This window comes from Rhincodon typus, unplaced genomic scaffold, assembly GCF_021869965.1.
Source record: "Rhincodon typus isolate 14 unplaced genomic scaffold, sRhiTyp1.1 hic_rhity00003341, whole genome shotgun sequence".
NCBI classification, from domain to species: domain Eukaryota; kingdom Metazoa; phylum Chordata; class Chondrichthyes; order Orectolobiformes; family Rhincodontidae; genus Rhincodon; species Rhincodon typus.
The window spans coordinates 3,586-18,367 of record NW_025968979.1 but is presented as its reverse complement, the minus strand read 5'-3'; the positions used below and the strand labels follow the sequence as shown (position 1 = coordinate 18,367).

At 38.4% G+C, this 14,782-nt stretch overlaps 1 protein-coding gene across 1 annotated transcript; it reads left to right on the top strand.

Moving 5' to 3' along the window:
- Positions 1 to 1,397: 1,397 nt before the first annotated feature.
- LOC125481729 (ubiquitin carboxyl-terminal hydrolase 47-like) lies at positions 1,398 to 14,349 on the top strand (the record flags this gene model as incomplete). The annotated part of the gene is made up of 3 exons (XM_048593627.1): positions 1,398 to 1,517; positions 4,186 to 4,966; positions 14,174 to 14,349. Coding segments are annotated over exons 1-3 (1,053 nt in total), but the record flags the coding sequence as incomplete, so codon positions are not given.
- Between the last annotated feature and the right edge of the window lie 433 nt (positions 14,350 to 14,782).

Genomic DNA, 14,782 nt, shown 5'->3' with positions numbered 1-14,782 from the left:
CTCCCTCGCCCCGTCCCTCCCTCCCTCGCCCCGTCCCTCCCTCCCTCCCTCGCCCCGTCCCTTCCTCTTCTATCCAGTTCCCCAGTGCCACGTTACTGTGCTTCTAGTCTGGTTTTTCACCTTGAGTTTCAAGAAAACGGTCTCCTCAGTGACTGACCTGCTAACCCAATGCTATTTAGTTTAGATTACCCACTAGTTTATGCCATAAAGTAATCATGTTGAGGATTTAATTCGTTGCAAGTATATTCTGTATTAGAGTTAGAGTTATACAACGTGGAAACAAACCATTCAGTCCAACTTGTCTACTCCAATCTGATACCCTAAACTGTATTCTTGGAAAAAACACACCTTTTGTCGGAGCGAAATTTGCAAGGAAAGCCAATGTAAATGGAAAGCAAAATTTTTCCTGAATGAGAAGAGAATACTGATTGGTTAGCAAGTGGACCGTACTTGATAGTCTCGTTGGTAGATGTCAGGAGCAGCAGTCTGTTCTACTTGTAACAGTGTCATGCTAGAACGATCTTTGTCCAGTGAGTGGCGCTCTGAGCATTCACATCACCAAAACTCATTAACAAAATAATTTATCCAGTGTTTTGAAAATGATGAGCTTAATTTTGCTTTGATATGTCTCACGTGATAAAGTAAGCTTTTATAGCTCAGAGAATTTAGAAACTGACTTGTACATAGGTCCAGTTTTATCAGCCTGATCAATTACTTGTGCAATTTCACTCTGACTTACCTAAATAATTTCATAAGCAATGAATGTTTCTCAAATGATTATCTAACCGTAAACTTTCCTTCTAATTTGAATCATATTGAGTAAGATTAAAAATAGAATGCCAATTTGACAATGATCTTGAAATATCTCCTGAAAATGCATGTATCTTGGAACTTTTCAACCCCCTTTAATATAGCAATCAGTTGCTTTAATACCTCATGCTGTTGGTTCTCTAGTGAGTAACTCTTAAGCTTAATAGTTTTGTTAGAACATAGCACAATGTACCAGTGTGGATCAGCAGTTTTATTTTTAAGTATGTTAAATATGCATGATTGTTTGTGTGAATGCAGCTGTTCACATCTCATAAAGGTCTGCCAATAATGTGGTCAGTTAAAGTTTATAATGCATTTTCCAGGATATTAATTACTGCATTGTGTGGTATATCAGAATAAAATGTTAAGTTCTCAAATAATAAACCAGTTTGTCATGAAACACCCCACAGGTGGGGTTAAGCTAAGGAACAGAATTTCTATATTATATCCCTTGACTGATATCATTCCTGTAATTACACGTCAAAGCATGATAACAAGAACTTGTGGGATTTTCCTCAGCTTTAAAAGAATGTGCTGTTCTGAAAAACTGTTGTTTGATAGGGACCATGTCTTCTGTTTGATCCTAGGCCACAGGCCTCTCCTGTGAGACAATGCGTATCGTACTGGAACGTTGTTGCAATGATTTGCGGTTGCTTTCTGTACCTAACAAAACACTGAAGGCAGAAGGGTTCTTCAGGAGTAATAAGGTGAGTTTATAAAGTGAGTTTTGCAATAAATGGGTCAATTGCATGTTGCAGAACTAACTGGAGGGAGCTAGATTGTTGCAGTTGTTCTGGGTGGTGAATCAAAATTTTAAACAATTTAATACCAGCAGGACAGGTACAATAACTTAACTTATCAAGGAATCTCATAAATGTTACAGCACAGGACAAGGCCATTTACCTCATTATGTCTGCACCAGCTCTCCAAGTGAGCATTATGATTTAGTAGCATTCTCCTGCCTTTTCCTCATACCTTCTCTCGTCGTTTCTACTAAAATAATCATCCGATGCCCTCTGGAATTTCTCAAACGAGCCTGCCTTCCGCAAGCTTCCAAGGAGTGCATTCCAGATCCAAACCACTCATGAATGTTTCTCATCACAGTTGCTTCTCTGGCAAATCACTTTTTCATCTTTTTACAGGCAAGAATAGTTCTGCCTATCTCATCTCTTCAACCCCCTCATGATTAGAAGATTTCTATCATATCTCATTTTAGCCTTTCTCTCTCCAGAGAGAGCAGTCCCAACCTGTCCAATCTATCATCATTACTGAAGTTTCTTATCATTGGGACCATTTTTGTAAATCTCTTCTGTCATCTTGCCAGTGTATTCACATTCGTCCTGTAGTGTGGCACCCATAACTGTACACAATATTCCATTCGTCTTATACAAGCATCACCTCAAAGTTAGCACTGAGTTCCATGAATTTCATTGCATTCCTAAAAAAAGTCATGGGACTGGATGTTGACATTGTTTCTCTTTGCTAAGTTTCCCCAGCACTTTGTTTTTATCTCAGAATCTGCAGTATTTTGCTTTTATTTCACACCATCTCCTTGCACTTGTATTGTATTCTAGGCATTATTAATAGAGACCTGCTGTATGCTTCACTATCTGCTCTTCCCACCTGTTTTGCCACTTTAAAAGATCTGTTCTTATATGCACCCAAGTTCCTCTGTTCCTACATCCCTTTAGAATTTTAGCCCTTACTTTATATTTTCTGTTGATGTACTTCTTATCAAAATGCATCACCTTACACTTCCCTGCATTGAGCTTTGTGCCACCTCTCTGCCCATTCTACCAATCTGTCAGTGTTGTTCAGAAGATCTGCACTATCTTCCTTCGAAGTTTTGTATCAATTGCAAACTTTGAAATTGTCTCCTACACACCAAAATCTAGGTCATTAATATAGATCAGGGAAAAGTACAGATCCCAGTACCCAGTAGCCCTGGGGAACTCCACTACAAACTTTCCTCCAGCCCAAAAATGTCCACTGAACATTATTCCACATCCTAACACTCAGTGAATTTTGTATCCCTATTGCTACTGTCCTTTTATTCCATGTCCTTTTATTCCATGACCTAGACATTTCACAAGTCTGTAAGTGGCACGGTTTTGAATTCCTTCTGGAAGACAATGTACACCACACTAAGTGCAATACTGTCTTTGCCCCTTTGTTACCTCTTCAAAAAAAAACTCCTCCAAGTTAGATAAATACTATTTTCCCTTTAGAAACACATGCTAGCTCTTCTAAAACCCATCTTTTCCATGCGACTTCTAATTCTATACTGAATAATTATTTCTAGAAGCTTCCTTCCTCTGAAGTTAAACTGATCTGTAATTGCTGGACCTATCCTATAGCCTTTTTACACAGCGTGATGTTTGTAACTCTCCAGTCTTTTGGCACCACGTCTGAGACTAGGAAAGGCTGAAAGTTTGTGGCCAGTGCCCCTTCCAATTTCGCACCACTTTCAACATCCTTGGCACATGATTTTAGTCTGATAACCAAAATATAAAATTAAATTGTGAAATGCTGTCTGGCCAGAGGAAAATATCATATTTTAAGCTAAAACATTATGATTAATTTGGTTTGAGATTAAGTTGGGTGGTAGCTAGTTGCCTAATGCACTGAATTATAGTCTGTATTAATGTAAGATCATACACAATTCCAAACATTTCTATTTGGGAAGCTTAAATCAAGCGTTTTCAACCTCTAATTAGATATGTTTAGAAAGGATTGAGCATTACCTTGAAATCCGTGCAGTGTAGACCAAGGAAAAGCAGAGCATTTGGTATCTTGCTGAATGTACCACAGGCAGCATCCAAATGTGGAAACAAAGACTTGCATTTTATAGCACCTTTTCATGACCTCAGACCATCTCAAAGCGCTTTACAGCCTATAAAGTACTCTTCAGTGTAATCACTGTTGTAGGAAATGGGGCAGCCAATTTGTGCAGTGTCACACATAAATCATTTCAATGATGACTAGATAATCAATTTTGATATTGCACAGATTAATATCAGCAAAGAAACAGTTTTCTTGTTCTTTAAAATAACAGCATGGGATCTTTTACCTTTGAAAGGCAACACCTCAGTGCACCACTCCCTCAGTACTGGCACTGAGAGTATCACCCTGGATTTTGTGCTCAAATCTTGAGAATGGTGCCTGAGCCCATAACCTTCCACCTCAATGGTGCGAGTGCATCTGAGTGAGTCACAGCTGACCTCTCAATGTTAAGCATGTGGAATGTACCATCTTAAAAAGAAATCCATCTGATTTTGAGTTTTATGAACTTTTTTGTTGCCTTAATTTTATTTTTGGTGTGCTTGCACACCAGTGATTTTAATCCATGCTAACTTTAATTTTAATGTATTCTAGATATTTGTTGAAAGCTCAGACATCCAGGATAATCAAACAACTTTCACTGAGTCGCAACTGTGGCATCTACTAGACCAGCATGCCAATACAATTCGACTGTATGTTTCATTGCCAGTACAGTCACCGGGGTCCCAAGGACTAAGGTATCATCACCAAAAAGCTGCAGGGGATCCAGGCAGCCAAGAGGACAGCTATGAATGTGCGAAAGAGTCTCCAACCCACAGAAAACCTGTGGAAGCCATTTTAAAAGAAAGCACAGAGAAATTGAAGAACTTGTCATTGCTACAGCAACAGCAGTCGTCCTGCACTCCAGGAGAAAATGGTGATGGTCTCAAAAGTGCAGAAGGCAGTGATTTTGAAACCATTGAGTCACCATCACAAGAGGCTGACTCTTCAACCTCTGTGGACAACAGGGAACTGGAAAACCGGATTCCCTCCTCTGGTCCAGAGACCCCACTCCAGTCAGAAGAACGGTCAGATTCTGATGTAAACAATGACCGAAGCACGAGCTCCGTGGATAGTGATATCCTCAGCTCTAGCCACAGCAGTGACACTTTGTGCAATGCAGAAACAGCACCTATGCCCCTGACAAATGGGCTGGACTCTCACAGCATCACATACAGCCGCCGCTCAAAGGCCAATGAAGGGAAGAAGGAAACATGGGATACGGCAGAGGAGGATTCCGGGACAGACAGTGAATATGATGAAAATGGGAAGGCCAGGGGATTGACACGGTACATGTACTTCAAAGCAGACCAGTGCACTTCTGAAAATGGATCAGGTGATGGACAAAAAAAGCATGTTGTGTTTCATGTAAGGTGCATATTAAAGGAACTTTAATATGTTTATCTTTAGTGGTAGAATTGCTAACAGCATACTTTTTATCACTGTCAACCTCTAAATAATTCATAGTTTGATTTCAAAAAGAGTGAAAGTTCTATTAGTCAGGTGACACATGGGCATCTTGCTGTATTTTCCAATTCCTCCATCCCACACAGCATGTCAGTACTCAGCACAGAGACGGGCTGTTTAACTCGACTGATATGCTGGTGTTTAAACTCCACATCACCTACCCACCACTGTTGTCTAATTCCATCATCAAATTCTCCTCATCCTTGCTCTAGTATGTATTTATTAACTCTGAAGAAGAGTCATTCAGAGTCAACGTTAGCTTGCCCTCTCTCCCAGGATGGTGCCTGACCCGCTGTGATTTCCAGCATTTTTTGTTTTCAGCACAAATTCCAGCATTTGCAGTATTTTGCACCTGCAATGTATTAATCATACTTCCTTATGTTCTCTAAAGTTCAGAAGAACAAGACCTGACTTCATTGTAATATAAATGCTTAAGGGTCTGGCAGGGTGAACGTTGGGAGCTTGTTTCTTCTAATTGGAGAATTCAGAACTAGGGTCTTTGGTCTCAGAGTAAGGAGTCAGCAATCTTGGGCTGAAATAAGGTGAAAATTCATTTACTTAAACAGTTGTGACTAATTAGAATTCTATGTTCCTGAAGATCAGTTGTTGAGCATATTCAAGCATAGGTTTTTGGATATGAAGGGAGTCGGTATATAAAGCCCAGAATTGTAGGGGAGAATTGAAAGATTGCAATAATCTTTGTGATTGATTCAGGCTTGAAGAGCTGAATGGTGTACTATTTTTGTATTCTCCTTGAATGCATGTTTGCTGTTAGTCTCAATTGTTGTTTATGGTAGCAAATTCCATATTCGCACCACACTCTGGGTAAAGAGGTTTCTTCTGAAATCTCAATTAAAACTATTGGTGCCCATCTTACAGTGATGACTGCTAGTTCTGGGCTCACCAATAGGTGGAACTGCATTCTCTGCATCTACCCTATCCAAACTTTTCATATCCTTAAAGATTTCATATCAGGTTACTCTCCGTCTTCCCTTTCCTGGAGGTAAATGCCTCACCGTTTCCTGATGGTATATATGAGTATCATTCCAAAATCTTTTTTTACACCTTCTGCTTTGTCTCAAAATAATGCTATACTTTGAAGATCAACACTGTTCACTATACTCCCTGTGGTCTAATCAAAATGCAATCCAAATTTCATGTAACTTCTGTTTGTTTTTAAATTGTATCACCCTAGATGTGAACTCTTTTGTTTGCTTTTCTGTGCCATATTAATCTGTCACTTTGAGATTTATGTATCTGTACTGCCAATTTCCTCCGTTCCTACCAAAATAACACCACATCTCTCTTGTTTTAAAGTTAATTTTCCAATTGCCTTTCCCAATCTGCAAGTTAATTTGAACTGTTCTCTGAGTCACTTTCTGTGGCAATCTCTGAAGCCTTGGGCACCAAGCAGGACTTAAACTTCATTTTTGAAATCATTTGAAATTAAATTTGTCTCAAGTTGAAGGCTGTATTCAGTAAAGCTTGATGGTACTTTAAATGTTCACTAAATTTGTATTACAGTTCCTTTAGTACTTTGTAATAAGTACATGACACTCTCTTTACAAAAAGGTTTAATTTATATTTCATCCTCAGGTTATGCATCATTCCCAGTCAAGTGCTTGACGCTCAATGATGGATGCTTGCACGGCTGACTGAGTATTATATCTTCTTCGAATTTATGGCCTATAGTTGTATATCCCCACAGTGGGGTGCCTGAGATCAGTAACTTGGAAGATGCAATCGCAAGCACAGACAGACATCCTACTATTTTTTGCATCCCCTGCACCTCTGATGCTCCTTACATTTTGCCAATTAAACTGTCTTTGCTGTAACCATTAGACCACTATTATTCCCTATTCCCTATTATTTCTTCAATTGTAATACAACAAGCAACTAGCCGTTGGGCACAAAGCTGTAATTCTGGCCTCCTGAGAGAGGGAGGGCTGCTTTTACAGGTTGGTTTCATTCTCTGCCTCTGAAAATGAAACATTTTCCATAGAGTGCACCATTCTGTGGCCCAGATTGCAATTGTATCTTTTTTGAGCTTTTAGTCACGTGCAAATTTTGTTTCTGCACCAGATCACTAAATTTATGGCATGGTATGACGGGGTGTATTTGGAACATCAAAGGCTCCCATTGTGTCAACATAAAGTAGGCACATTTCAAACTGTCTTAGAAAGATCATACTCTATTTGGAATGATCACAATTTCTAGTATTTTCTATAATTCAATTGAATAATTCTTGCAGTATTTCTGAAAAGTACAGAAGTACTGTTTCAAATAACCTTAATTGTAAATCTCTCAGTAAATCATATTAAATGAGCAGTATATTTCTGACAGCATCCATAGTCTCCAGATGACTGATGGTCCCTAGAGCTGCACCTGCTTCCTAATTGGTTCTATACAAAAGTGCAACACCTTTAGACTTTATACTTCAGACAAAATGTAGTACGGGCACGCAAGCTATAAATCTTGTCTGTGTACCCTATGGTTTGTTATCACACTGTTGGTACTTATGTCAGTATAAAAATTGAAAGGAGTACAAAGTATGTCATTTTCTATGGGTTTCTCATTTCATCAAGGAATTGAAGCCTTAAAAGCAGCTGTAAGTCCAGGGACAACTCTCCTAACAACAGAAGATATCCAATAATTAAGCTTCTATCTGCTCTGTTTTATTTGCAACAGAAAGTGTGTTAGACTTTGAAGTCTTTGAAACTGACTAGATCATACGTTTTGGTAACAGATTGCACAGTATTTTGCTCCTGTCCTTATAAAAGTTAATAAAGCCAATTCAGTATTTCCTGCTATAATATTCCTATACTATATATTGTACTTTTAGGTTTTCATACAATCACACCTCTATATGTTGAAATTGTGTATCAACATGGCTGTTCAAAAAAAGTTCATAATTTACATAAATTATGTTACCAGTTCTGCTGGAGTGGATACAGAGAAACCTTTGCGCTAGCAAAATGTCAGTAACTAGAGGGCACAGATTTAAGATAATTGGCAACAAAGTCCAAAAGAGAGATTTGTTAAAAATGCATCAAGTTATGGTGATCAAGAATGTGCTATTTAAAGGAATGATGGAAGTAATCAGTAACTTACAAAAGGATATTGAGTGTATACTTTAAAAGAAAAGATTCATGGGGCTATGAGGGATGAGCAAGGGAAATTAAACTAAGCAGATAGTCATTCAAACTATTTTTGAAATAACTTCTTTCTGTGCTATACAGTTGGCTTCACAATGTTGTTTTTAACCACTACCCCAAATTTCAGAATTTTACCCACTTTTGTATTGAGAATTGCTATCAGGATTAGTCTGTTGGGCTGAATTGTGTTTCTGTGGTTTAAATCTAATATAATCCCATACAAAATGTTGCCAGATTCGTATGGAAAATGGTACGAATGCTTATCCTATCCAACCACATTTATTTGTTATTCCAAATACTTAAAGTGAAATTTACGTTTGTTTAAAGTATCATTTCCCTTTTAATTCAAGTTTCATTGACATCAGTTCTGATTTATTTAAAACCATAGAAAAGTTATGACAGAAGCCATTCAGCCCATCGTATCCGGCAGACAATCAAACAACTCACTGGAGGACGAAGCTCCACAAACATCCCCATCCTTTAGTAGATGAGCCCAACACATCAGTGCAAAAGGTAAAGGCTGAAGCACTCACAGCAATCTTCAGCCTGAAGTGCCGAGTGGATGATCCATTTCTGCCTCCTTCAGTAGTCCCATTCATTGCAGGTGCCAGTCTTCAGCCAATTTGATTCATTCCACATGATATCAAAAAGTGTAGGAGACACTAAATGGTGCAAGGCTATTGACCCTGATAACATCCTTGCAATAGTACTAATGACTTGTGCTCCACAACTTGCTATGCACCTAGCCAGACTGTTCCAGTACAGTTACAACCCTTGCCATGTGGAAGATTACCCAAATTTGCCCTGTACACACAGAGCAGGACACATCTAACCTGACCAGTTGTCACCCCTATCACTCAACACTTGATCATTAGTAAAGTGATGGAAGGTGATAGCAACAGTGCTGTCGAGCAGCACTTGCTTAGCAATAACTAGTTCACTGCTCATTTTGGACTCCATAAGGACCACTCACTTAACTCGTGACCTCATTACAGCCTTGATTAAAACCATGGACAAAAGAGCTGAACTCTAGACACGAGAGCAACTGCCCTCAATATCAAGGCCACATTTTACCACGTGTGACATGAAGCAGCTTTAGCAAACCTGGTGTCAATGGAATTGGAGGAATATTCTTCTATAGTTGGAGCCATTAAGTGGCACAAAGAAAAAGGGTTGTGTGATTTAAGGTCGGTATTCTCCGTATAGAGCATTTCTTCAGGAGTTCCTCAGGGTAGTGTTCTTGGCCCAACCAGCTTCAGCTGTTTTATCAATGACTTTCCCTCCATCCTCACATCAAAAGTGAGGATATTTGTTGATGTCTGCGCGACATTCTCAGATACTGAAGCAGTCCATGCCCAAATGCAGCAACACCTGGACGATACCCAGATCGCTGTTCCTAAAGTGTTGCTGGGTCAAAATCATGGAACTCCCAAATAGCATTGGTTCAGAAAGGCAGCTACCATTACCCTGTCAATGGCAATTAGTGATGAGTAATAAATGCTGGCGCAGTAAGTGACATCTACATTCTGTGAATGAATTTAAAAAAGCTTTGTTTATATTCTATCCCTCTTTCTGTTACTGCCTCATCCAAAAAAGGAAAGCATTCCATGTATTTTCTTTATCATCTTATCTACCTATTAGTAACACCCTCTTGGACTTATGGACATGCACTCCAAAATTACTCACTTTCTCTACCCCATTCAAAATCCTGTTTATTACGTATTGTCAAGCTTTGTTTGTCTTTCCCAAATGCATTGCCTCACTTCTCTGGATTGAATTCTACTTGCCACTTTTCTGGCCACTATTAGTGTAGAAGCTACAAAAAGTAGAATCTTTTTGGGAATTTTTTTGGGGGGATGGGAGGTTGTCATTTGTTTATTTTGATCTATGGTTCCCCACCCAGGGAATACAAGAAAACTGTGGGCTTGTCCGGGATTGATTTGATCTGAGTTTGCTTCCAACATGGTGTTTCTACCTAATGGAGCAATGCTTATGTAATAAAAACTGAAAGAACTGCGGATGCTGTAAATCAGGAGCAAAAACAAAGTTGCTGGAAAAGCTCAGCGGGCCTGGCAGCATCTGTGAAGAAAAAAAGTCAGTGTTAACGTTTCTCAGGGAAGGGTCACCGGACCTGAAAAGTCAACTCTGATTTTTTTCTTCACAGATGCTACCAGACCCGCTAAGCTTTTCCAGCAACTTTGTTTTTGTTCAATGCTTATGTAACGTCCAGTAACAAAAGAAAGCAAACGTAAATATTTTGGTATTCAAGAATCCACTTGATATCTATTTCAGTTAAGAATTACGTACAAATGTTACATTCTTCAGGCACATCAGTGTCTTAGCTAACATTAAGCTGCTTAGTTACAGCATGCTTCCAGTTGCATGTCAAGGTTCTCGAGGTCTGAGGCAAGGAGGAATACAAGATCTTTATCTTCTCAGCTCACGTGCTATGACGTAGTAATGATGATGTAATCATGTTTCTTAAATGCATATTGACAATAAAACATAGCACCAACCCTCTTTCCAAAGATAAGAACTCATCCCAAACACGCATACCTGATAGAATGTGTTGTCAATATGATAATTATATAAACAAGTAAAACAGAATTTGCAAAATCAACATTTTGGGCTTCAGTGGAACGCTTTGGAAGTTTGACAACCTGTCCTGATCTGGTGTTTATATACAGTGGAGAGGAATGCATTGTTCTCTGCACCTGTTTGTTTTGCTGGTTTTGTAACTCGCTATCACCTCACAAACATTGTTGTCTGAGTGTTGTTTGGCACACTCTTTGTTACATGGTTTTTGTGTCATACATTGGTATGGGCTGGCTTCTATTCCTTTTGCAATGTGGCACTATGATTAATAATAATTTTGAGATCTGGTCTGGTTGCATATTTTAGAAACATCTGGTGGTATTCTAATCTCAGCTGATGTTATTACTGGACAAATCAGATCCCACACTGAAATCTGGCTTGATAGGTCATATTTTGTTTTGGTTAGGGTGGTCTCACAGAAATGTAAGCAAGCAGTTTTGCAGGTTTGGTTGTACCAATAAAACAATTTGTTAAGCAGAAAAAATAAGGATAAATTAGGGGGAAAAGACACTATTTACTTATAATAAAAGTTAGATTTTAAAACATATGGTAACGTATCCCATTAATTCCTGAATTAAAAAAGCATTATAACTAATATACTTCAAAAGCGACAAATTAACAAGAGAATGAAGATAGAAAAGGGAACTGCAAAATGAGGCATGAGTTCCAATTGTGCAAATTTGGGTTTTTTTGAGGAAAGTTGGAGCTGACCCAAAAATTTTTTAATTTTCATATATTGACATTTTTCTCTTGGTTTTTTACAAATTCTTTCAGAAAATGTGGGCATTGCTGCTTAGATCAGCATTTGTTGCTCATCCCTAATTGCCCTTGAGAAGGCCTTTGTGAACTCCTGCAGTCCGTGTGGTGTAGGTTTAGTATCTAAATTTAGTGAGAATGGAGATATACTTCTTGTCATTCTAAAAAGCCACCATTAGTTTAAATTGGCTGATAGAACAGTGAACTGCACTGCTCAAGGTATTTTGTTAGGAAAGAGCTTCAAAGGGTGTGCTCAACACTCTACAGAACATTAATATGATAATGATTAGGTAAAGACTACTCTACTTAACGATTAGAGGCACTAAGGTGGAGATGTATAAGTTAAGAAAGGAAAATAGCCATACCAATGTAAAATTTGCATTTGTTAAACATTTTGATGCCTCACTAATACTATTCCAGTGTTCAGACTGCATAATCCAGTACAGATTTTAAAAAGTAAATAAAGGGTGCAAAGCCAAGGTACTACTGTACACAAACCACAGCCCTGTTGATCCTGGGAAAGTTCAGAACCAAGAAACTTGGGCTGTTTCACTGGAGTTTAGTGCTGTAGCCTTTACTCTTAAGTAGCACATGTTGCCAGCTGAAACAATGTGATTGTGAACTCTCAAATTTAGAGAAGGATGGAAACAGTGTCTTAAAGCTAGATTTTATAAGATTTCAGAATAACACTGTTTGTACTGAGGCTTTTTTGTTTTGTAAATACGATGCATCATTGTTTCCTGTGTAATATGTGATGTGCTAGTTGTTAAAATTATTTTGTTGTCAAGAACTTTTGAGTGTTATTGTAAAGAAAAATGTAGTTCAGTATTGGTAAAGCTATTTTCCAAAGTCGGGTGGGGAGCAGCGTGATGATCTTTGTTTCGGAAGCAGCACAATAAGGAGAATTTATATCGGTTGCAAAGAGCTCAATTGTACTTTTCTTGGCTGTTAATAAATACTGGTCAATGTGACATGGCAACCCTTGAACTTAAACAATGCCCAACAGAAAGGAGAAAACAAAAAGCCGGAACCTGTGTGGCTACAGATGTTTCAGCAGAGGAAATGCACAAAACGAAAACAAAACTACTACTGTAAAACGTAAGAGTGCGGCAACAGTGTCCTGCTATCAAACTCATGGTGTATTTAGGAACAGAGTTCTTTCCTATCTGACCTCCTCTGTCTGAATAATGAAAAGAATAATGTGAAACTGTGGAGCTATGTAATGTCATGTATGCTGAAGGGAATGGTTGTGTAAGATACATTTGTGGTGGGCCATGTTAAGTGAAATTTTCATTATTCTATATATCAAGTAATGGTTGATCTTGTGGAAAAATTGATCTAACTTTTGACCAAAAATCCAAATTCTGTTTACCCCTTGCTCACTGGTAAAGTCACATTCAGTCAAGTTCACCACCTCAATGGTGTGTGCTGCATTCCCACCAATCCTACCTTCTAATATTTGACCAACTGATGAGAAGATTGTGCAGCAGCTAGAGGAGACAAGATGTTGGAAAAGATTGTTAGTGATTGGAGGAAGTTTTCAATGCTCAAGCAAAGATAAGTAAACAGAGGAAGGCCTAGCAGTGGCCACAGTTGGAAAATGAAGCTGCAAAATACATCAATAACTGTTGCCAGAATAGACTTTCCACTTGCAGATCTATCTGAATCTTTGGCCCAAAGCAAGCAAAAACAAAGGCGTTGCAGGTTTCAAAGCCATCCGAGATTGATGAAGAGAAACAACAGAAGACCAAAATTGCACAATTTTAATAAAATTTCAGTCATAAGAATATTACTGATTTACTTTTATGCTTCTGGGGTGGATTTGGCAAGAATAGTCTCTGACCTAAGAATATGAGGCTGGATTTCAGCCCCTTGCAAATACTACTTGGGTAAAAGTCACCCCTCTCTTTTGGCCAAACATTGTGTTACAAATGTGATTTTTACCAGTAAATATGATTTGTCTGTTAACACTCAATTTGTTAACTTGAATTCATGTTTAAGTTAAAAACTACAGTAGGTGGAGTCTTTGGTAATCTCTTCTTTGGGGTTATTTGGTAATTTTGATTATTTTGCTCTATGCTTGCCCCCACATAGATGGTAACCAAATAGACTGGCCCGGCATGTAGTAAGGTTGCAGATGACCTCTTGTGTTCACAGTGCTGAATTAGCAATTTACAGGACAAAATGTTTTTGCGCTGAAGGGTGCTAAAATGGCACTCAGACAAAACCTGGATTAATATTTTTGTAAAACTGTATTTGCCTGATGCTTGCTAGTGCACATCTGCATGTTTATTTTGGTCTTGATACTGACCAGGGTGAGACCAGATAATGCAAAATAGCAGTGTGAGTAGTGTTAAAAGTGTCTTTAGTGATAAAAGATCTCTGTTGCGGTACTAATAGTTTTGTAGCAGTGTGCTGTGCCACTGGGATTCTTGTAACTCAGCTTGAAGAAATTTAGCAATGTCTACTTAACTGTAAATAAATGGAAATGATTTGAGCAAATGTGTTAAAATGGAATTGGAGAATCACCTTTCCTGTACCATGTTTTTATATTAACTTTATTCTTACAGGTTTGTTGGTGTTTGTTGATAAACGCATCACATTGGCTGCCTTTAAGCAGCAGTTGGAGCCATATATTGGAGTTCCATCATCCCAGTTTAAAGTCTTCCGGGTGTATGCTAACAATCAGGAGTTTGAGAGTGTTCGATTAAATGAGACTCTTTCCTCATTCTCTGATGACAACAAGGTGAGACATGCACGTTAAGTACACGTATTATCTGATCATAAAATGGGGTTGAGTGAATCAAAAACTGTCCAAAGTGACTAACTAGAAATGTGTTTATTTACAAGCAAAATACTTGGGACTGTTAACACTTCAATTAAAAAAAAAATACAAAGTGGTGGAAATTGTAGTCATCGGTGTAAAGAGAAATGAGTTATTGGTTCGGGCTCATGACCATTCAGGAAAATTAGCGGTTTTGGAAGTTTTCTTTAAATCAGAAATGTTAAAATCTCTGACCTCTAACCCACAGATTAATTAAGGAAATAAACAGTGATGCTGTTTACTGAGACACCAGTTCCTCAACACGATTAGTGTATAAATAGTTAAGGGTATTGGTTAAGAGATAACAAGGTGTAGAGCTGGATGAACACAGCAAAAAAAAATACAAAGTGGTGGA